The following is a 22,990-nucleotide window of genomic DNA, read 5'->3' on the forward strand; positions in this document are numbered from 1 at the left end:
TGAATAATATTATATAACCCACTGTGCAATATAGTATATAAAAAATAGTTTTAAGAACTCTGTTTTATAAATTTACTGCATTTCTATGTAAAAAGGCATTTATTTATAACTATTTGTGCAGATCTTCCATTGGAATGATATCATACTAACCACTGTTCAAATATTCCTCTTACTAAAAAAATAAATAAATAAATAATCCAGAAGGTCACACCTTTTTAGAAAGAAAAAAAAAATCAGTTTTAAGAAAATTGTGTCATAAATTTGCTGTATTTTTCTACGTTTTTATGCAAACCAGCATTTGTTTACAGCTATTTGTGCTGCTTCCTCTGTACATTAATTGCTGGTAGAGAAGTGTCCCATAGGATGTTTTGTAAGAGGAAACATGAGATGATGTCATTTCCTCCAGAGATGAAATCATCAAGTCAAAGTCTGTAAACACAGAAAGCTTCAGCAACAGTTCATTTTGTGGACATTCGTTAACCGTTTTGTGGCCCTGCTCCTCTGTTTCACTCAGTTTTAGATCTGGACTTTGACTGGGCCACCTTGACCTTCTGTTGTAGATCAGCTGAAGGGTCTTCGGCAGTTTAAATCAGATTTGCTGTTGATTCTTTTTCTGAACTTTTTTGGACGTTTCTTTGTGGCTTGATGGACTTCATTGTCCAGAGCAGGAAAATGCCCAACTCTTACTTCTACAGAGGTTGCCATAGTTACCGTTTATTGATTAAAAATGTGTGTTGATTATTAGCACTTGTGTGCCATTTTCCTTCCTAAGCCTCTTTGAAGCAGAATATATATGCTTAATTTTTCCTATAACTATAAATATTTGCCAGCGGTTAATCATATATGACGGATTATATATATATGTATATAAAAAAAACAATAAAATAAAATTGCAAAAATAAATTTGTTATAATAACAATGTTGTAGTATAACGACAATAAATTATTTTCAAAATTAATTGTAATCATAAGATTGACATACAGTTTAACTTAAAAAAAATTGTTAGGTTATAAAAAAAACTAGAATAGCAAGCAGGTAGTAAAGGGTTAAATCCCCTTAATGACACAGCATGTCACATTTAATATTTCTAAAGCTGGACAATAACTAAGCACCACAAATTTGGTCTTTACGAAATGCCAAATGATGTAAAGAGAGTCACTGATGGGGTGCTGTGGTGGCGCAGGGGCAAAGCACAATCCACGTATTGAAAGCCATAAACACAATCTGCCTTAGTCCTCGTGGCGGTGGTCGCAGGTTCGATTCCCAGCCTGGCGACATTTACCACATGTCTTCCCCCTCTCTGATTACCCTGTTTCCTGTCAAACTACTTTCAAGTAAAGGCCACTAGAGCCAACAAAACCTTTAAAAAAAAAAAAAAATAGTCTCTGATGAAATGAAGTAAAATAAAAGCAGGGACAATCCCATCTGCTAGTTGCCACAGCTCATTAAAAACGGCAAACTTGTAAAAGAAAGTGCTTTTATGGGTAATAATTGCTGAAATACAGTCACATCTAGTGGTTTGTCCCAGTAAGGGACACAGCAAACACATGACAGAAAGTGCTCTGGTCAGATGAGATTAAAAAGAATGTAGATGTAAACTTTGTCCTTTATGCAAAAAGTGAAACATGGTGGTGACAGCATCATGCTGTGGTGATGGGTTTTCTTTAGGAACAAGGATGTTCATCAGAGGTAAAATGAAGAAATTAAGTAAAATAAGAGAGAGTTGCAGTGGAATGATTCGAATCAAAGCATATTCATGTGTTAGGATGGCCTAGTCCAAGGGCCGGCAACCCGCGGCTCTTTAGCGCTGCCCTAGTGGCTCTCTGGAGCTTTTTCAAAAATGTTTAAAAATGGAAAAAGATGGGGGTGGGAGATATATTTTTTTGTTTTAATATGGTTTTTGTAGGAGGACAAACATGACAGTAATTCTTAACGTTTTCCAACGCTATAAAAATGTGTAGAATAAATATTAAATTTCAACATTTTTGTCAACGAAGGTTTGCGACGTAGCCTGCGACGTTTCTTCAGCTGGGCGGGGTGCGAGGCAGCTTGTGTGGTGGGCCATGGATAGCAAAAGAGAAAAATAGCCGAGGAGAGATTCTACAATTCATGGACCGAATCATTTGCATTCATTGCCAATGCGGAAGGATTGCCTGACTGTTGCTCTGTAGCGAGAAGTTGTCAAATAACGAAAAGAATACCGGACCTTTCGGACTATAGAGCGCACCTTACTATAAGCCGCATCCAGAAATGTTTTGAGAAAAACTGGAAACGTGCATATAAAAGCCGCACCGGGCTGTAAGCTGCATGGTTCAAAGCGTGGGGAAAAGTAGCGGCTTATAGTCCGAAAAATCCAGTAATGTGGAAAAACATTTCCAGGGAAGACGCTGCATTAGCTGCTGCATCAAGATTAAAGTTACATCTTTCATTCCCCATGTTGAGAAGCTGTTCAGTGATGAACAGAAGTCACATTAAACACGTAAGAACACAATCCTGCCATATATTTAGTAACAAAGTGATTTTTGTCAGTGTATATTTAGAGTGACACTTAGTGATATTATTGTGTTTTGTTGCTCAGGTCTGAGGATGGTTGCGTGTCAAAAGAGACGGATGCTGCTGTTTTACAGTTGCACTAACTTGCTTGGCCTTTGCACAGAAATGAAACTTAAACTGTATTAATTTAATTTTATACTTTACCTTTTAAAAAGGCTACTGCTTTATATTACACCTGCAGGTTGCGTTTTATTGCTCTGTTTGTTGCCTATGTAAGCGGCACGTTATACACGTTCTGTTTTGTTGTTGTTTGTGCGATCGCACACTTAACGTGATTATTTACAAAGAGCGATCGTCGTTATACAAACTGCATTTGGGAGCAGATTTTCCGAGTTCCTAAAGGAAAAAAATTACCTTTTCCCTGTCGATCTTCATAATAAAAATGACATCAAAAATCTGATTTCTTTTTTTTATTTCTTTAATTTTATCAATGCAACGAAACAAAATACATCAGTATTGTAACGGAAGGTAAACTTAAAGCACCATCGTACAACAGAGTCACGTGGTGCGTCATTTCATCCACACTGCAGGGAAAACAAACATTTAATCATGAATGCTAATTATGTATACACTTAGTCATTTTGAGCATCATGCTGTGGTCATGCTTTTCTTTATCAGTGATTGATCAACCTGCTATTCTATTACATTTTATCACCAGAAATTATTCAGTAACTTAATTGTTTTAATCAAATAGTAAATAATAAAGGTCACTTTGCTTAACTATATAGAAATATAATTTGCTTTTTCCCTTTACCTTTAAAAAGCCACATATAGTGAAAGCACATTTTTGTCCTGTTTTAGTGGAACATCAGTTTGGCATAAACCATTTTCAAAGAGGACTATCATGTTTGTGTTTAATTTGCAGCTGTATCTCCGAACAAAGAGGCACTTCCCTTCCCTTTCTCATTTCAATAACTGCGTGCATGTTGGCTGCGGTGTGGGTGCGGCGGGCAAACCGCAGCACAGTCAGCCCTATTGTTCTTCTTTATTTACTGGCACTCGGTGAAAATCAAGAAGTGTCAAAGCCATTCAAGTGTAATCAGTCTAGTAGGCTGAAAGCTGGTGTAACCACAGAGTTGTAATCATTATCTAGGAGATCAGCGTGTCCTGGATGAATACACCAGAGAACAACTGATAACCAAGTTGCTCCGGTGTCTGTTTATGTTTTTTTGCTACACTATTGTTTATAGTTGAAGTGCAGAGCTCAGAAAGTATCAGCAGTTTGACACATTTCTTGTCTTTTTTTCTAGTGTTTATTTTAATTGCAAGTATTTAGAAAATAAAATGTTACATTTTACCATCAGTAGTGGGATAAATTTTGGTTAATAACTGGTTTTAATCCCTTTTTCCAGTACAAGAATCCTTAGTCTTCACAAGTATTCTGTTATTTAGACATATTGGAAATTTCGCACAACGCTGAAGGGCAAAAAGACGATTTTTTTGCCTAGCCACATTGCCGCTGTGGAACAAATCCGTTATCAAAATGAAACCTTGAGATGTTGGCATTATTAATTCAATGCAGCTCCACACAGCAAAGTGAAAAATAACGCAGAAAAAACGTTGAAGAGCAACTCAAAACCACTCGTATTTTTTTTTTTTTTTTTTTTTTGCATTCTCTGTGTCACCTGCTCTGCACACATACACACGCCCGTTGCCATAGCAACTGACTGACAACTGCCCCAACAGATGGATCAGGATTCACCATAAAAAAACCCAACTTTTTTCTTTTTTTTTTTCTTTTTTAAACTGCACACCAAATTCCACAGCACATCCACATGTTACGGTTTTCAAAGTCTAGCATAACTGACATAATTCTAAAACTAGTATTTTACTTTGTTTTGTAGATATTTCTCTTCATTGCAAGTTTATTTTAATGTCGCCACATTGGAGAGTTTGTTCAAAGTCGCACACCAGCATCTTTACTGAATTTAAGTCCAGACTTTGACTAGAACACTACAAGCCCATCATTTTTACACACTGGCTGAAGAGAGAAGTGGAGAAATGGAGGGCAAAAGATAATGTTTCAGGTCTTAAAAAATACTTAGAATAGAAAAATAATATCTGAAAGTGACATTATTTAGCAGAAATCAGATCAAGCATGTGGTGTACCACACAAGCAAACAATCTTTCCAAACACTAATAAATAATCTGAAGGTCCAGCTGCTCTTTGCTTGTATTCTCCATTTGTATCATTATTCTAACCTGTCTCCCCAAAGGTTAGGAAAGATAAACTGTCATATCTTAAAGAAATAAGAAAACCACAAATAGCATCAGCTAAAATTTTATTTTATGTTAAATTGTATTAGCTTTGGTAATTTTCACAGAGTGAGTTATGAAAAACAATGTAGTGTTTATGATAAAAGTACCTGAAGATGTAATTTAACATTGGCTGCTGGTAAAGTTTTCTGGTTGGAGGTTTGTATAGATGAAGGAGGTAAATATTAAGAGATCAATTGAACAAAAAATGTTTCTTATAGCAGATTTAAGGTACTGCACACACCGTTTCATGGTATTAAGTGTTTTGGACAGAAAATGGGTGAAAACCAAGAAAAACAGACATTGAAACTACATAAACTGTAAAGAAATAACAGCATCTACAAGTTGTTCCAGGTTTTCTAATAAATTATCTTTATTGTATTTGTTTTGCATTTAAAAAAACACATTTTCTCTCTTAGTTTGTGTCTAAACTTGTGCATCTCCTCAACGCTTAAATCGAGTGTTTTGAATTTCCTGCTCTGACACCATTAGCTTCACACACATTTGGTTATCTGTTCCAGTGGTTTCCTACCTGAGGATTTGGATAACAATTGTTCATTGAACCAACACACAAAGCTGCAGTAAAACTCTAAACTAGAGAGATTACTATCTAAATTATAGGTTTCTGCCATGAGGTGGGATTTTACTGCTTATGTTGCCTCATCCGTGCTGAATTCACATAATGCAGCCGACGGGATTTAAACATCTCTGCTAATTAAATGTTTATATCTCTATTGCTTTTTTCTACAATTAAAATATTTGTATTAATTCTCAACATTTTAATAGAAATGCATCCATGTCCCATAAACTTCTGTACATGACAACCTCAAACTTTGGGGATTTGATTACCTAATCCTGCTTTAAACATCTTCACAACTTTCTCTCTGATCTCTCTGCTGTGTTCCTGTTTGTTCTCTAAATATGATAAATTCATTCAGAGATTAAATGACACCAGTGGACTCTGTTTACTAGCGAGGGGATTTTCTTTAAAAACCAGCTGCACTGGCTTTTGTTTAGGAAAATCAAGTAGACAAAGAAGATTGTTAAAAATTCAACCTGATTTCACGTTTTAGGAGTTTTATTATTATATTTAATGTTGTTGCATGTTGTATCGTTATCCCAGTAAAGCACAAAGCAGAATGTAAAAATGTTTTAATGGGTGTAATAAATTTGTATGCAGCTGTTTGTAAACCCAAGAGATCTACATGTTACAACATTCACCACATGCTACACATTTAGCTGTAATCAGATTAAAAAAGGGAAAACATGTTGAATTCCTGATGTCCAGATCAGTGGTATCAAACTCATTTTGATTTTGTTCCTTATAAAAATCATGAATATTCTTAAAGGGCCAGTTGTGCCAGAATGGTTTGATAAAAACCATTAACAATATCAATAACAGCTGTCTCTGGATTCAAATTAAATCAAATTGAGCATCTTTTCACATCGATTAGTCCGTCCAGGATTTCACGATTGGTTTTGTGGGTTTTTTGCAATCAAAATGATAGATTATGTGTTGCTAATTTAGAAATACATGCAATAAATGTTTCAATATTTGTGGTTATGTATGGCGTTAAATGTGACTTTTAATTACTCGCCAAATCGATCACGGACTGTAACTTGATTTCAAGTAAGGTTGAGGCATCAGTGGAGTAAAAGTATGAAATACTGCCCCCTGGAGGTGGGAGTTAGCATCACTTACCCCAAATTTTTGACAATTGTTTTGCGAAAAAATTTGCAATAAACTCACAATTATACAATAGCAGGGATTTGTTTATTTAGTGTAAATTTCAGGGGCCGTGGAATCGTGAAAAACTAGAAGGAAAGATTGATGTAACTTGATGGTGCATAAAAGCTACGGTGGGCCTGATTTGGCCCTCGAGTTTGACACACACTCTAGAAACTGAAAAAAACATGAACAAACACATTGCAAAATGTATGACATTTAGAGAAATGTGCTGGTTGTCTTCATTTTTATTTATATGCTGCTCTCTGGTGCTGATAAATGCTTTTCCAAACATGAATCAACCGGATTTCAGTTTCATTTGTCAGTTTTTTCATAGATTAAACAGAAAAAAGGCTTCTGTGAGCCGAGGTAGCGTTACATTCTTCTACAAAATCTAATTTGACTGCAGAATTCAGAAAGGAAATGGGAATAATTCAGCAGGAATACATCTGAGGTCAAAATGCGTTTTTCTACTTTTTGGAGTAGACTACAGCTCCATAAGCCACCACTCCTACGACAGCCACCAGCGCAGCGCCTCCAAACAGAAGCTCAGAGGAGCTCAGAGATTTGGTCTTAGGTGCAGCGGCTGCTTTAACTGAATGTTCTCCATCATCCTGAAGGGGAATCTGTGAGAATGTAGCTTCTGGACTTTCTTCTGTTTGAAGCTCTGGAGCCTTTGGCTGCAGGATGGATGGAGGATGGAGGCCCAACGTGGAATAGTGCTCGTCCACTTCGGAGGCTGTGGTTGAAGGGACTGGTGTGGTCGTCGTGGAGGGGGGATCCAGTTTGAGAATGGGCAGCAGAGGCAGCGCCATCGGGGGAACAACGTGCCTGAACTCTGCATGAGGCTCCTCTGCAGACACCAGCAGCTCCTTCGCCTCTGGAGCTTGGAGGTCCAGCTCCGCCAACTCCCTCTCCACACTGAGTATGCTCAGAACGCTTGCCTGCAGCTCCTCGTCCTCATCCCTCCATCTCCTCCCCTCCTTCTCCTCCAGCATCTCCGCCTCCTCCCGCTCCAGGTGCACCATGTCGGAGTTGGAGGAGTGGTTCTCGTCTCCGGCTAAAACGGGCCCGTCGTTGCTGTCGAGGCTCTTGGTGTCCTCGGGGTCCATGTCGCCCATCGTGGACCAGGACTCTGCCAGCAGACTCTCGCTGTGCCAAGGTCCAGAACTCTCTGCCTGGGTCAGAGGCAGAGAGGCCGGACTGCCGCCTGCATCCCCCCTGCTGGGCTCGACTGGGACCTTTCCCTCCAGAATGAAAGCTGGCTGCTGCAAACAAGCACAGATCAGAGGTGAGACGATTCCTTTCTTAAACATTCAAACTGGGGATGGAAACAATTAATCCACTAAATTGTCAATTAATGGTTTATTAGATTAAAGTTAGTTCAATTCGATTAACTAATAACGTCCTTTAGACTTTCTTTTCGTGTTGTAGTTTGGCCGCCTTCCAGCAGAGGGCGGCGCTGGTCATCCCTAGCAATTAATACAAAATTAAAGATGGTGGCCACACCAAAACAGAAAACGGTCCACTCTGGTGTGCTATATAAAAGGCACTTTATGCAGTTTTCTTTAGCAAGTTAAACACTCGACAAACTCCTCAAGTTTTAAAATATAAATACTCGACAATCTCCTTAATTTATCACATGAACAGCGCTCATTCAGAAGCTGCATAACGTAGCTGCGTCAACTTCTCAGTCAAAAATTACTGACTTGCTACGAAGGCGAGGAAAATATTCCAGAAAATCTGAGGAGATAATCAAGAAAAATTGTAACACGATCGTAAAAAAACCCCAAAACAATAACAGCAACAACATACCAATAAGCAAGGTTTGTTTTGAGGGCTGTTGTGAGTTATTGAACTTTTCGAGCGACGTTGTAACATTCATTAAATAATAACCAGAGACGGTACTTATTTAAACGTCAATATTCATGGGGAAATAACTTAAGAGATTCCTGGTTTTTATATTTTATAAATATGTCCAGCATATTACGGAAAACGTAGCCCTTTATGTTATTTAAAGACATAGCCTAAGTATTTTTTTTTTTCATTTATTTAACATGAATTGATTAACAATAGATTTCTACCTTGGTTTTCTGTACCTGCAGCCATATAAATTATCTTCATCTATTATTAATTTGGTTCTGGCAGGAAATTGTTCAGTTTTTATAAACATTTGCAAAACAAAATTTTCCCTTAACGCTTGTTAGCTCTCTGTTAAAGATCAAGTTTTGTATATTTTTATACTACCTTGTTCTGAAATTATTAATATCAATAATGATGTAATTTGTTGCACAACTAATATTGGGATTAATTAAACTCAGATCTTAAACAAACAGTAAATTTATAGAAAAGTATCACATATAAAGATAGATCGATAAATAGATCTAATTATCGATCTATATATCTATAGACAGAAAAGACCAAAAGTTTGGACACAGAGTTATGTCCAAACTTTTGGTCTGTATTGTGTATATATATAGATATAGATATATACATCTATATATATATACCTGGGCCAGGGTCCTGCTTCTGATCGTTGCTATGGGAACGGTTAGATTAGTTCTGCCTGACTCAAACTGAAATAATGACCAAACTACAAGAGAAAATTTCTGCTTTAAGAAAATGGCTTCTTATCAGTTAATTGTTAGTTGATCAATCAAATCAGTCAACTTTAGATTAACTAATTAATCGGTAACTTGCATCCCTAATTCAAACCCGATTAAACTTGGTTCAGATCCAAGCATATTCTTGTGTTAGAATGGCCTAGTCCAAGGCTCTCCAACTTTTACAAGCGAAAGTCTCGTTTAGACCCCCAAATGCCACATGCCTTTTTGAAAAAAAGGCATGTGGCATTTGAATATTCTTTATACATATTGTGCGTTTTTATAAAGGCACCTAAGTTATCCAGTTTTTCCAGACAAAGTTAATCGCATGCGATTGTTGTCTGCGTTCCTGTTGACATCAGCCTCTGGAAAAAATTGCTCACTTGCTCCTCTGTGTTGCTATCTTTAGCCTTGCATATCTTACTATGTTTAGGTGTCGTATACATGTCTGTCTGTCGATCAAAAATGGAAACGCTGCAGCTTGGAAAGTAGCGATATAACGCTAACACAACAGATTTAAAGTACAGACTTTACCTTCGCATGTAATCTGAAAACGCAGCTTTTTATTCATGGGTATAAAATCAAACATGTCGTTTTTTTATGAATTCTTCGGAGACGTTCCTTTAGGTCACACGCTGACCTTCTTGTGTCACAACTTTGATTACTGTAACTCGTTCCCTTCATGCCAATCCCAGAATAGATATTTGTAACGCTCTCTGGTCACTCTATAATATTGTACCGTATTCACTGCTGAACTTCAGAGCCCTGTCTGGTTTTGGAGCTGGTAAATTTTAATTTAACTTTTCTGAAGCATCACATTGCATTAAACTGAAGTGGCATAACCCCAGACAGACTAAATAAAACTGATAATTAAATTCAGCTGGAGCTGAATTGAATTAAGGTTTGAGCTTTGATACAGTTTGTTTCAGTTTAATTTATGTTTGACTATGTTTAGGTGTCAGATACACCATATTGATTCAGTTCAAACTTCAGTTAAAATAAATTCCGTTCAAACTGAATTGATTTCAATGAAAATAAATCAATTTAGTTCAGTTTAAACTTAGATTGAACTCAACTAAACTGAATTTTAGTTGAAGATTATTGAGTTAAACTGAGGCACATTTAATTAAGCTTCAGTTTTATTTAGCTACAATAGGATTCAATCCAACTCGATTCAAATTGAGCTAAAACAAACAAATTCAAACTGCAGCTTGACTGCAGCTGAACTGTTCAGTAAGTTAAAAACCTAATTTAGTTCGACTCCATTTGTTTGAACAGACATTTATGAATTAAACTGAATTTAATCAAATGTATGTGGGATTAAATTAAAATTGGTTGGCATTAAAACAAAATGAATTGAGTACAAATAACATTCAAGGTTAAATAAAAAATGACAAATTACAGCTGAATTGAGTTGAAATAAAGTTTGAACTGAATGGGATCTGAAACTTTTTGAATATGTAAATCTGTTGTCTGGATTTTAAATTTTCTTTATTTATTAACTCATTCACATGTTTGAGATAAACAATAAAAATTTTAATTAAATATCTGTTTTAATTCAGTTTGACATTTTAATGCATTATATTTGTGCAAACGGGCTAAAATGAAGAAAATCAAATTTACATGAGCAAATCAGAGCTGAATTAAGCTGAACTAAACTTAATTGAATGGAGTTCAGACAAAACTTAGGTTAAAATATTTATGATTCTTGTTCAATTTAAAGAATTTGTTTGCTAAGTTTTTTACAAAAGATTTGGTGCTAAAATATTTAATTTTTACTTTCAAAGCTGGTCTGTTTTCCACCTTGTGTATTTGTATAAAAATGTGAAATACTGACCGACATACTGAGTTCATACTGAAATAACCTCTAACATGCTAATATATACCTTACATTTCCATAAAATGTACAAAATTTAAAATATATAAAAACTAATTTTCCAATATTTTACTGTCTCTGTATTTTGTTTTTCATAAATACTTATTTTAATAAGTAGCAGTGATATTGTCCTGTTGCTTTTTCTAAACAACAACAATACAATTTAACGTCTCAAATTTAAAATTATGTAGGTTTTTGAAGTAAATGTGTCCAAAAGAAATATTTTTGCTGCCGTTTCTTTCAGCACATGACATATTTCACTATTATTGTCTCAATAATATTGTTATTGTTTTTCTAAAGCTTTCTCAGACTTTAATAGATTAATTATTGATACCTTGAAGTAATTCAAGAAAGATTATTGTACCTTTACTTGTAATTATCAAGAGTATGACTTTAAGCGGGAAATTTAACTGTAAGGGTTTTTAGTCCTGCAGGCCTGTGCAGATTGTAGCAGCAACTGGCCTGACTTAAACAGTAAAGTTAGTCAGAAAACAAACCTCATCCACGTCTCAGAAACGGACCTTTATTTACTGTCCCACATGGGAATGTGGTTTCCAACTGGTCCTTTACATCAACAGCAGATTACGAGGGGTTAAATAATTAGATTTAGGCTGAGCTTTCCATGCTAACATGCAGCCAACACAGGTTGGAGAAGGACAGCTTTCAATGTCAAGAGAAAAACATTCCCTTTTTGCTTCACGTTTTTGTTGAACCACGGCTGCAAACATGATAATCATCCAAAACAAACATCAGTTTAACTCTGGACAGAACAAGTCATCAATATTTAATGCAACTCAAACAGGATTTAGAAGAAAAGCAGGAGTACCTCTGTCCTCTGTGGAAGAGTTGCTAGATGAGGAGCAGGTCAGAGTGTGATGTGCATTCAGAGACAAAGCCACAGGTCAGCAGATCGGCAGAAATGCATTCTGGCGTTGGTAAGGGAATAACAAGGTGGACAAGCTGTCCACAAGTGTCTCTCCCTCTCTCTCACCCACCCACCTCACAAATCCATGACATAACAGTTGGCAGCAGAGGAGTCAATCGTGACTTTGCTGATCATCCTAACTGAAGAAGTTTGGACGGTAATCAGTGAAAATGTAGTAAAAAAAAAAAAGACTTAGTGTTTAATCAAAGTTTAATCTTTGTGTTTGTGGCCTGTAAAGAGGTCAGCGGATCTCTGTGCTTCACTCAGGTAAACAGTCTGAAGTTTTACGCTGGCTGTCCAAACAGATTAGAGAGCACAGCAGGTGCTGGTGACACTGTGACATGAGCGGAAAATGCATGTCAGACGCTGAAAGGAGTTATTTCTAAAACTAAAGTTTCCAGCTTCTAGCACTCCCTGCTGGCAGCACGGGGAAAAAACCTCAGGTTTGCCGAGGAGATTCTGTCTTGCAGACAAAAGTTTTAGTTTTATCATTTTCTAAGACAACCTTCCCTCTTTCCCTTCTTCTGTAAAACAATCCGCCTTCGGACGAATTCATCGCATTTAATCGTATTTTTATATCGTAAGTTTATATCCGTCCTTTGTTTTATAATCCTCTGCTTTACACTTCCTCTTTGTTTGCGACTTCCTCTGTTTAAACTCAATGGAGTAACTTGGTACAAAATAATACAAAGTCTGGGATTGTGTAGGTGAAATAATTATTGCAACTTAATTTGAATATTTTTTCCAATATCAAGCAAGTACAAATAATGCAAATGAAATAAAACTTCAATCTTGAATGACTTGGAGAGAAATTCATTGAGTATCTTACATATATAATCACCTCCCTGCTGAAAATTAAACAATAATTTTATTTGTTTACATTTTAATCAATTCAAACCTAGTTAATTATGCAGTAAACATTGTGGTTATCCATAAGATGTGTAAACTTTTGTTTGATGACACATTCTTATAAAATACTGCTGCTACTCAGGTATTAAGATGCTAAATAAATAAGCTTTTCATAGTTAAAATTATGGCTTTCATTTGTTTAAGGTTTTTTTTAACAGAAAATATATAAATTTGCATGCTTTCAGTCACAAACAATTGTTACATGCAAGATAAAATTACAATAATTGTTATAATAGCAAAAATAGGAGTGATTTGAATCTACAAACATAAAATTTAAAACCCTGTAATTATTTATTTACAAAGAGCACATGCATAGAATAATGGCATTAAATCGTTTTAAATAGTTTGTTCAAAAACCTAAAGATTATTTCTATTCAAATGAACTTTGTGCTACATCCTTTCAGTTATAATTTTAACTTTCAAAATCCATATTATAACACCAATATTTATGATATCGTCATCTATAATCAACATCACTTTAAAAGTGAAAATATTTTTTCTCTCATATTTATTAATTTTGTACAGAATTAATAGTACTTTGACAATCAATAATTTTATTTTATTTTATTTTATTTTATTTTATTTTATTTTATTTTATTTTATTTTATTTTATTTTATTTTATTTTATTTTATTTTATTTTATTTTATTTTATTTTATTTTATTTTAAAGTCCGCCTGTCCGTTGCTCTCCGGTCCGGCAGGGGGCGGTACTGCGCCTCTGAGCCAGTTGCTGGTGAATCAGAACCAACTGTCAGGTGATTCCTACCAGTCAGCTGATCTGCTGTGGACATCTTTACGAGTCACGACTGCGGGGATTAATTCAAACCGTCTTTTCTATCATTCGCGGGTATATTTACACATTTTTAAACCCCCTCCTTCTAATTAAAATATTGTTATTGTTACTAGCAGCTGCGCGTCGTCGTGTGTGTAGTTTTAAAACCGTGTTTGTGTTTGTTTTTCCCCTCCTGCAGGCCTCGGTGCACCTTCAGAAGCCGTGACCATGGCGCTCAGCGATGCCGACGTTCAGAAGCAGGTAACAAAGTGTTCAAACACGCAGCTTTACTGTATAAAACATCATATTGTAGGATTATCTTTTATGCTGCTAATTTAAAAGCTACAGTAGGTAAAAACGTATTTTTATGATCTATTATTCGTTTGGAAGAAGGATGACATTGACAGGTTAAACCTTCTGTACTGTGTTTTTGGGGGCTCTAACAGGGGTGTTAGTGGTAAGAAAATTAGTTTATGTTTGCTGTGATTTAAAGCAGAAGTTATTGCGGTCATATTTCCAAACGATCACATGATGAACAACACGCCAAGGCCTGATGAGGAACTTGGAGTGAGTGAGGTGGAACATAATATGAAGAAGCTCCAACAATTGGCTACAGAAGAGATCTGAGCATTAAATATGGCTGCAATATCCCACCGCCTCCCTCTTTAAATATCTAAATCATTTATCTGCTTAAAAGAAACCGCTTTCTATAGTGAAATGTTCTTGAACACTAGTATGTCAAACTTTCTGAATGTCTGTCGGGGTTTTTCACTGGACTTAAGCTTTGTTTTTATTCATTTTATTGCCAATTCTTTACCATGAAAGTGTGTTATTCAGTCAGTTTTATTAATTATTAATCAGAGGAAAATTCTAGTGCATAAATTTACCTCTGAAACCAACTGTAAGTAATACAACGACAAAGCCGAGACAGTGCTTTGCAAAATTATTCCTACGCTTTACAGATTTAAGATGTTAATTAGTAAAATTAATTCAATCTGGGTTGTGGAGTTGCAGTTCTTTGTACACTTGACAAAGCTAAAATTATTTAGAAGAATTGCTGAGTTATGTTTGAAAGCAATAGTAACTTAAAAAGTCTTTAAAAATTGACTTAAACAGACTTTTCTGCTTTGACCTGCAACTAAGTGATCTAAAACATTTCTCACTGATGTGACAAATACCATCATAGATGTTACTTTACAAATAAATTGTGAAAAAATGTTAAAGGTTAGAGAGAGTATATCTACCAACAGAACTGATGCATGTAATTTTGTTTTATTTCAATTATCCACATTACACATTAATTACGCATTAAAAATTAAGAAAGATATTTCTGTTCTGCACAAAATGATGGATTTGTTCAAAGATTGTTGCATTTTGACATAATTACAAATTTATTGTTTTTTTGAATATTCCAAATATCTTGTATACATGATTCAGATTAACAGGAATATCTTTGTAAATAAATTATGCGGTGTGTTTAGTTTTTGGCCAAATAAATGGTAATATACATTCTGTTGTGTAAAGTAATTTTTTTCACTTCTCTGTGTTTTGTTCCACAGATTAAACATATGATGGCCTTCATAGAGCAGGAGGCCAATGAGAAGGCAGAGGAAATTGATGCAAAGGTATAAACACACAGTCATTATCACACACTGATAATTTCATTAATATTATTGTTGCTTTGAATAAATATTTTTTCATTTTGTGCTCAGATAATATTCTGAATCAGAGTTATTAGGTCTGAGATGTCACATGGTGCCTTCAGGGGTTTTTTTATTATTGCAAAATCAGGAAATTCTTCTGCTTTGTGTCTATTGGTCCGTAATTCAGACAGGTAATTATTAAACAACCAGCTACACATCTGCTGTTTGATTAAGGCTTTTTTGCATGACCTTTTAATATTATTCCAGTTTCAGTAAATAATTCTTTCAACCAATATTTATTAAGTAAATCTGGTTATTTACTAAAACTGCTACTAATAGTATAAAAGCAGCTGGTACCCAGAGAGAGAGAAAATATGATCATTGACACATTTCAGTCCATTTTGCCCTTCAATGGGTGAAACTCACCACTAGGGGGTGGTAAAACCTTTGCCATAAATTTTGCATTTGTTTCGGTTTTAAGTTGATATTTCTATTGTTTGCATATAATTTTTGGTTTAAATGATTATTTGAATAGAAGTAACCTAAATAGCTGTGTGGTAAAGAGGATCCAGATAATTTTAGGTGTAAAAAAACACCTTTGCCTTCAAGTTTTAACTTTTTCTTTTTTATAACTAAAATATTTGTGTGAGTTCTTTTGTCTTCCTCTCAATATAATTATATGCAATTTTTATTCATCATTATTGTTTTTATTACTCCTACTGGTTGGGTAGTTATTTAATGTTTTTCAATTAAAAATATTCTGATTTTAACTCATTTAAAAATTGCCCTCATAACAATTTTGAAGTTGTGAACAGAGCCAAGACTGGCTTATAGAGTTATTATTCACCAAATATATTTAAAAAAAGAAAAACAAGGTTACAAAATTAAACCTAAATTAATTTAATTTTAAATTTATTTAGAATTTACACAGGAAACATTCCTCAGTTTCCTGTGTGTCTGGAAATGTTTTCCAGGTCTGAATAAGTATGGAAAAAGAGAATAGACAATAGAAAAATGTTTTTATTTCCAGACTTTATGCATTTACTTTAATTAAATGTTTCCATTGTTGATGAATATGTGACATAAATCCATGTGTTTGCTGCTGTTTGGACTGAAAAAGGGGAAGAAATCTGGAAATTTGACGCTGGAAAAGTATTGACAAAATAAAACCCACCTGTTATCTCTACATCACAAACTGAAGTGTTTTAAATCCAGGCAGACTAACCCAGTGTGTCCCTGCAGGCAGAGGAAGAGTTCAACATCGAGAAGGGCCGTCTGGTCCAAACCCAGCGGCTGAAGATCATGGAGTACTACGAGAAGAAAGAGAAGCAGATTGAGCAGCAGAAGAAGATGTAAGTCATGGCGGGACATCACAGAACACATCAAGTCCTTTTATTTCTCACTTCAGGAACAAAGAAGCAGCAGTGTTTCTATAATTGTTTCCCAGCTCTTCACCTTGCGGTTCCCTCTAACCAGCCCGCCTCCTTTCCGTCTGCATGGATAAATATAGATCCATTTAGCAATCTAAGCAGCTCCAATGTGTCTGTTATTTGTCCAACAGTCAAATGTCAAACCTGATGAACCAGGCTCGACTGAAGGTGCTGAAGGCCCGCGACGATATGATCTCAGTAAGCCCTGTTGTCACACACACAGCAGTCAGGGGAGACACGCACGTTGAGTGGAAATGACAACAAATTTGATCCATGTGTGTCCTGTCAGGATATGCTGAACGAAGCTCGCCAGAGGCTTGCTAACATCGCTAAAGATCCAGCTAGGTACCCAGCTCTGTTGGATGGTTTGATCCTGCAGGTTTGTTTACATTTTATACTTGATTTTTAATATTTACCATAGGAAATACATCACAATTAATCTAATATATAAAAATAATCCAATAGATTCTAATGGCTTCATAAAGTAAGACACAGTGATCTGCTGGGTATTAGCATATGTATTAGATTAACTGGGAACTTCCTGGAAATTGCCAACAAACAACTTAATTGTATTATTCTGTACAGTGATCATATGGTGCCTTATCTTTTGTGGTGTACAATTTTTCTCAGATTGGCTCTGCAGTTATCTGTGTTTAAAGTTTTCCCATTAAGATCATGTGAGTCTAATTAGCTTGTGGTGTTCTAGGTTAGAAACAATTAGCTGCTGCATCTCGTTCTGAAAAAAAGATCTGTTGTTTCAGTGAACAACCTGTAGGTTTCTCTATAGAAATCACTTCACTCAGCTAGACCAGTTTTAGATTAATGTGTCAGTGAGGCTCCTAACTGTTACATAAAACTTATTTAACTAAATTAAATTAGTCAGATTATAGAGTTCGGAGTAAGGATGTGTGATATGGACTTATAAATTTATCACTATGCTTTGTGATAATGATAAAAAATGATAAATAAAAGAAAATGGATAAGTTTTTTTAAATGCAAAATTCTAACTTTTCAAGTTTTTGTACTCCATTTTGGTCTGAACTGCCTCTAAAAACAGCCAATCACTTAAAAAAAAAAAACACCCAGCTGTTTTTTGGCAATAAATTGAATGTTTTTTGGTGTCTGAAAAAGTGAGTTGCTTCAAAAATCTCCAAAATGTAACATCATAAATCAGCAGGCACTGCCCCTCACCTAGCAACCCCATGCCCAGGCTGTTACCTAGCAACCTCAGCAGAGTTCCGCTCGTCACCTAGCAACCTAAGCTGAGTTGCCGCATACAGTAACTGCTGGAATTTACTCATATTTATTGATATACTCCTGGACAAAATGGTAAAAATAAAATTTCCGATAACACTGTCAATTTAGCTTTTTATTTAACATCATTAATTTAAATTTATGGGGACAAAAATAAATCAATATTCTTATCATGGTAGGACGTTTTTTGCGATAAACGATAAATTCCCACCACAAATTCAGAGGATTTTAGACGTTCTTTTGACTTCACTTCTAGACTTAAACAAATCTGGCCTAAAATATAAAATATGAAGACATTAAAGCGTGCATTTCTTTTTATAATCTCTCATATCAGGGTTTCTATCAGCTGCTAGAGCCCAAAGTGACGATCCGCTGTCGTAAGCAGGACATTCAGATGGTACAGGTGAGAAAATGGTGTAAAAATCTTAAGTTTACACTACAAAAAATCTTTCCAAGTATTTTTAGTCTCGTTTCTAATGCAAATATCTTGAAATACGACAAAACTTACTTACAAGTAACTTTTCATCAGGATACAGGAGCTTCTTTTAAGTTCCACTGGCAGATTATCACTTATATCATGGTAAAAATGATGTTATATGCTAATGGTAGTAGCACTTTTTCATCAGTATTAAATAATTTACTCCTGTATTTTGCTGAAAAGTTGCTTTATTACTTTTTTTTTGTCTAATTTCAAGTGAGATATTTGCCCTGGACATTGTAAGAAAAATACAGGATTTTGTGTTTTTTTTTTTTTTTTTATGTAAACCTCTAAATGAAGAACTTATGTGTCTTTAAGGCGTCCATCCAGAAAAACATCCCCATTTATAAAGCAGCTGTGAAGAACAACCTGGAGGTCCGGATTGACCAGGAAAACTTCCTCTCTCCAGATTTGTAAGCTGAAACATGGATCAGATTATTCTCCTGCAGATTATGTGTCTTTGGGTTTTAATCTGTCCTGCTTTCTGCAGGTCTGGAGGTATTGAGATCTATAACAGCAACGGGAAAATCAAAGTTTCCAACACCCTGGAGAGCAGACTGGACCTAATGGCTCAGCAGGTAAAAAATACACACAACTCATATATTTACATCCTTTTTCCCCTCTAGATTTTTATTGTAGTTATGTATATTTTTAGTTTCTATAAAGCTATTTAGATATTTATGTTGTAAAATGTCTTTTTTGTGTGGTAGTGGAGTTTTTATTGTCTTGTTTTGGTTGTATGCCGACCAAATAATACCAATAATTTGTTTTGGCTTGACAACTTTTCGTACAGTTCTGGATTTTTGGTAGTAGAATTTAAGGAGAAAGATGAAATGTTTGGTTTTTGAAGGTTTAATTTTTGAAAAATCTTGTTTTTGTTTGTTTTTTTCCACCAGTCCACTCCTTGGGTTTAAAGCCACCATCTTGTTTGACAGGGATGTTTACAGCTTTTAATTTATTGTGACTTTACACCAGAATATTAAGGGCCAGTACATATATATATATATATATATATATATATATATATATATATATATATATATATATATATATATATATATATATATATGAGAATAAACTCATAGTATTACTGGAATAATGTAATATTGAGAGAATAAAGTAATAATTTTAGGAGAAAATTTATTTTTTTTAAAATAAAGATGAGGACTGTTAAGCATTTGTGAAGTTAGACTTTGGTGTAAGTTTTATGGATAATACTTAGTATATCCATAAAAAAAAGATAAGTTTAGCTTTTTATTGTTTTTATTTTCGTTGTTGTTTTACAAATCAGTAGCAGGAGTATGAAACGATTGTGCAGAGAACTGGGTCTATTTCAAAGAAAAGAACCACACAAACTGATCTGATGACTAACAAACCTTTGTTCTCATTAAACAACTCGTTTCTCATCATTTTAAGATAATTTTTTCTGATAAAATTGTCTTTTTATCAGAGTACAAGCACAATTTTACCAGAAGATATTTTGACTATATTCTCATCTCACACAAGGAATGATTGAGATAAAAGCTGCTTTAAAAAAATATTTTCAGTCATTTCTATAAAGTTTTTAGAAAAAAAATTGAGAAACGAAACTGATTAAGATTGGATCTGGTTTGAAAAATGTGAATGCTCAAGTAGCTCCAGTAGACTGATATTCAGTCGTCTTTGTGTGTTTTGTTGATGATTTTATCATTTCTAAAACTTTGCAGATGATGCCTGAGATCCGAGTGGCTGTCTTCGGCGCCAACCCGAACCGCAAGTTTTTGGACTGAGATCCTTCGTTGTGCTCGAGACAAAAAGCTCCTTTTTATTTTCTACATGTCATACGGGAGATATCATTCCTTTGTCTGTGAAACCAAATTGCTGATGCACAAAAGACGGTGTTGTTGTTTGTGTGGTGTATTGCTGTTTATCTCCTGACGGGGGCGCTCTGCTAACTGCAGGGACCCCCAACTCTCAGTGGTCTGAGTTTACGGATTGAATGTTTAACAGGTTGTCCTCTAATTGGATCTTCATGACAAAACAGCTTCTGTGTCGCAGTTTCTGCTCGTTTTCTAAACCTCTCAGCCCATTAAAAAGCTGCATGGGGCTTTGTGTGTCTAATGGGTATCTGCTCCAACCAATCACAGACAAATAAATGGTGTCCTATGAGCAAAAACACCATCCATGACCTTACTGAGTTAATTTATTGATGTTACACCAAGTGTGTGTTCTTCTCTGTCTGAGAAGTGACCGATATCATTCCAGCAGCTGCACTGTTTGTATATGAGGTTTCCAGATTAAATTATGTTTGTGTGCTCGTTGTTTTATTTTATTTTTTTTTTGTTTGTGATTGTGTCCAACTGAAAATGTTAAACTGAGTAAATGTAAAAACAACATAAAGATATCTAAATGATTGGTGCTTCCTGTGTGCTCCTCTTTTTGACTCATCCTGCCCATTCATGCCTCCTTCATTAGTTTATCACATGGCATTAGTCAGACAGAAATGCTCCAATTATCCGTCCGCTCCGAGTATTTCGCTGACATGCTCCGCCGCTGCATTTTGTCTCCGCGAAAACAAGCCGAGCGTTTTGGACGGGCGGATCTGAGCTGTGAGTTGCTGCTTTTTTTCCCTTCAAGAGCTTTAAAATAAAGCGACCAGGGATGTTTCTAAATTTGCAATCTGAGATTTTAGACATGTTTTATTCTTGGTAAACTGTTAAATTTATGTTTTCAGAAGTTGATTTTATTGGGCTTTTTATGTGGTCTGTTTTAGTAGGATCCCCATTAGTTTCCACCAAATTGGTCACTAATCTTCCTGGGAACCAATCTGCGTTCTGTAGCTAATTTTAAATGATCTTTCCTAGTTTTTTATCTATACATAACCAATCAAGGTTTGTTTATTTTTCTCAAATTTTTTAATTCTGTAAAAATATTTAAGAAAAATCTCCTATTAAGGACTTTTTTCTGGATTAGTTAATTAAAAAATAGTAAATAAGTCCTGCACTGTAGTGATGTTAAGCAGCTTATTTAAGTATTTATTTAGCTGCAGATGCATCATTTCCTATGCTATTGTACTTTAGGTGATAAATGTTTATTTTTGTATTTAGAAAAACATATTGAATTGTATATTTGCACTTTTTTCATATTTTTAATATTGCATAAAACAAACTTAAGTGGTTAAATAAAAATATACAGATTTTATTCAGTTAATCATCAGAATAATTGTTTACTAAAATAACTTAGCTGCAGGTCTTGGTGCATATTGTCTGAAAGGTGATACTTTTCCCCTGTACTGATGGGTTGATTTGTTAAACTCGTTGCTGTTACGTGTCACTGTATGTTTTCTTCTTTGTTTTCAGCACCAAAGTAGAAAACTTCAGCTCATCTGTGAGCAGCGGCAGCATGTTCCAGTAGGCCTCCCAGTGTTCCCAGTTGGTTAAGGAGGACATGGTGAACTCACTCTGCCTGGCTCTCCTCACCTCTGTTCCCCTGCTGTGCTTTGTGAGGGGATCTGTGGGGATGCCTGACCCTGCTCGCAGGGACCTGCTGATGCGTGAGGAGGCGTCCCGGCAGACGGGAGGCCTGCTGGCGCTCACAGCGGCCGAGCAGAAGCTGGACGCCGACCTGCATCGGCTAAAGGAGCAGGAGATGGCGGCCCCTAACTTCCTTCCTGCTTTACACTTCTTCAAGGCGAAGCCGCTCATTGAGAAGAGCGCCATCTACAGACTGCTGCAGAAGATGCCTAAAGGTGAATTTAAATACTTAGCTTTGTGGATATGTCAGTGAAATGATACAAATTCAATTTATTAGGACTATTATTCTAACTTGAACAGGTTAGGATTAATCAGTTACAAAGACGGCCTTCTATCACCTGAAGAACATTTCCAGGATTAAAGGACTAATGTCTCAGCCAGATCTAGAGAAACTCATCCATGCGTTTATCTTCAGTCGTATTGATTATTGTAACGGCGTCTTCACAGGTCTGTCCAACAAATCAATCAAACAGCTGCAGCTGATCCAGAATGCTGCTGCTCGTGTTCTAACTAAAACCAGGAAGATAGAGCACATAACACCAGTTTTAAAGTCTCTCCACTGGCTCCCTGTAGCTCAAAGAATAGACTTTAAAATACTGTTGTTAGTCTATAAATCACTGAATGGTTTAGCACCACAATACATTAAAGATTTGCTGCTGTTGTATCAACCTTCCAGACCTCTTAGGTCTTCTGGTTCTGGTCTGCTCTGCATCCCCAGAACCAGAACCAAACGAGGAGAAGCGGCATTTAGCATCTATGCACCATAAATCTGGAACAAACTTCCAGAAAACTGTATAACAGCTGAAACACTGACTTCCTTTAAATCTCAACTAAAAACCCACTTGTTTAGAGTTGTATTTGAAACGTAATCAATTGCAAATTTATTGACGGAATCTGATTTGATGTTGTGTTTTTATTGTTGATTCTATGTTGCTTTGTGTTTCTGTGTTTGATTTGGTGTAAAGCACTTTGAAATGCCTTGAGGCTGAAATGTGCTGCACAAATAAAATTTGATCGATTGATTGATATTTGCATTGCAAAACATGTTCACTA

General features: G+C 35.5%; 3 protein-coding genes across 4 annotated transcripts in view; 2 read left to right on the forward strand and 1 right to left on the reverse strand.

The window, feature by feature from the left end:
* Nucleotides 1–3,109: 3,109 nt before the first annotated feature.
* si:ch211-214j24.14 (uncharacterized protein LOC559160 homolog) lies at nt 3,110–12,100 on the reverse strand. 2 transcript variants are annotated; one of them, XM_044107777.1, is made up of 2 exons: nt 11,841–12,100; nt 3,110–7,800 (listed from the first exon to the last, which is right to left on the reverse strand). In XM_044107777.1, the coding sequence occupies exon 2, from the start codon at nt 7,654–7,656 to the stop codon at nt 7,006–7,008; it is 651 nt and encodes a 216-aa protein (XP_043963712.1). In that variant the 5' UTR covers nt 7,657–7,800; nt 11,841–12,100; the 3' UTR covers nt 3,110–7,005. The 2 variants fall into 2 exon arrangements, with proteins under 2 accessions (XP_043963712.1, XP_043963711.1); XM_044107776.1 differs by having other exon boundaries at nt 3,110–7,803.
* Nucleotides 12,101–13,539: 1,439 nt separating this feature from the next.
* On the forward strand, nt 13,540–20,817 carry atp6v1e1b (ATPase H+ transporting V1 subunit E1b). The gene is made up of 10 exons (XM_044107781.1): nt 13,540–13,695; nt 13,820–13,881; nt 15,180–15,245; nt 16,506–16,615; nt 16,825–16,891; nt 16,983–17,072; nt 18,282–18,350; nt 18,744–18,838; nt 18,916–19,003; nt 20,132–20,817. Exons 2-10 carry the CDS (start codon nt 13,849–13,851, stop codon nt 20,192–20,194), a joined length of 681 nt encoding a protein of 226 aa, XP_043963716.1. The 5' UTR covers nt 13,540–13,695; nt 13,820–13,848; the 3' UTR covers nt 20,195–20,817.
* A 107-nt stretch (nt 20,818–20,924) lies between these two features.
* The window catches only part of ada2b (adenosine deaminase 2b), an 80,104-nt gene continuing 78,038 nt past the window's right edge, over nt 20,925–22,990 (forward strand). The window contains exons 1-2 of the mRNA XM_044107780.1: nt 20,925–21,013; nt 21,764–22,152. Coding sequence (XP_043963715.1) covers nt 21,852–22,152 — 301 coding nt within the window. The 5' untranslated portion in view covers nt 20,925–21,013; nt 21,764–21,851. The remainder of the gene's footprint in view (nt 21,014–21,763; nt 22,153–22,990) is intronic.

Source organism: Gambusia affinis, linkage group LG23, assembly GCF_019740435.1.
Source record: "Gambusia affinis linkage group LG23, SWU_Gaff_1.0, whole genome shotgun sequence".
NCBI classification, from domain to species: Eukaryota; Metazoa; Chordata; class Actinopteri; order Cyprinodontiformes; family Poeciliidae; genus Gambusia; species Gambusia affinis.

Bases quoted from the DNA above. Each gene is read 5' to 3' on its own strand.
- atp6v1e1b (XM_044107781.1), top strand. From the start codon at position 13,849: ATGGCGCTCAGCGATGCCGACGTTCAGAAGCAG. The intron at 16,616-16,824 runs GTAAGTCATGGC...TTTGTCCAACAG, and splicing joins ATTGAGCAGCAGAAGAAGAT to TCAAATGTCAAACCTGATGA. The intron at 18,351-18,743 runs GTGAGAAAATGG...TGTGTCTTTAAG, and splicing joins AGGACATTCAGATGGTACAG to GCGTCCATCCAGAAAAACAT.
- si:ch211-214j24.14 (XM_044107777.1), bottom strand. From the start codon at position 7,656: ATGGGCGACATGGACCCCGAGGACACCAAGAGCCTCGACAGCAACGAC.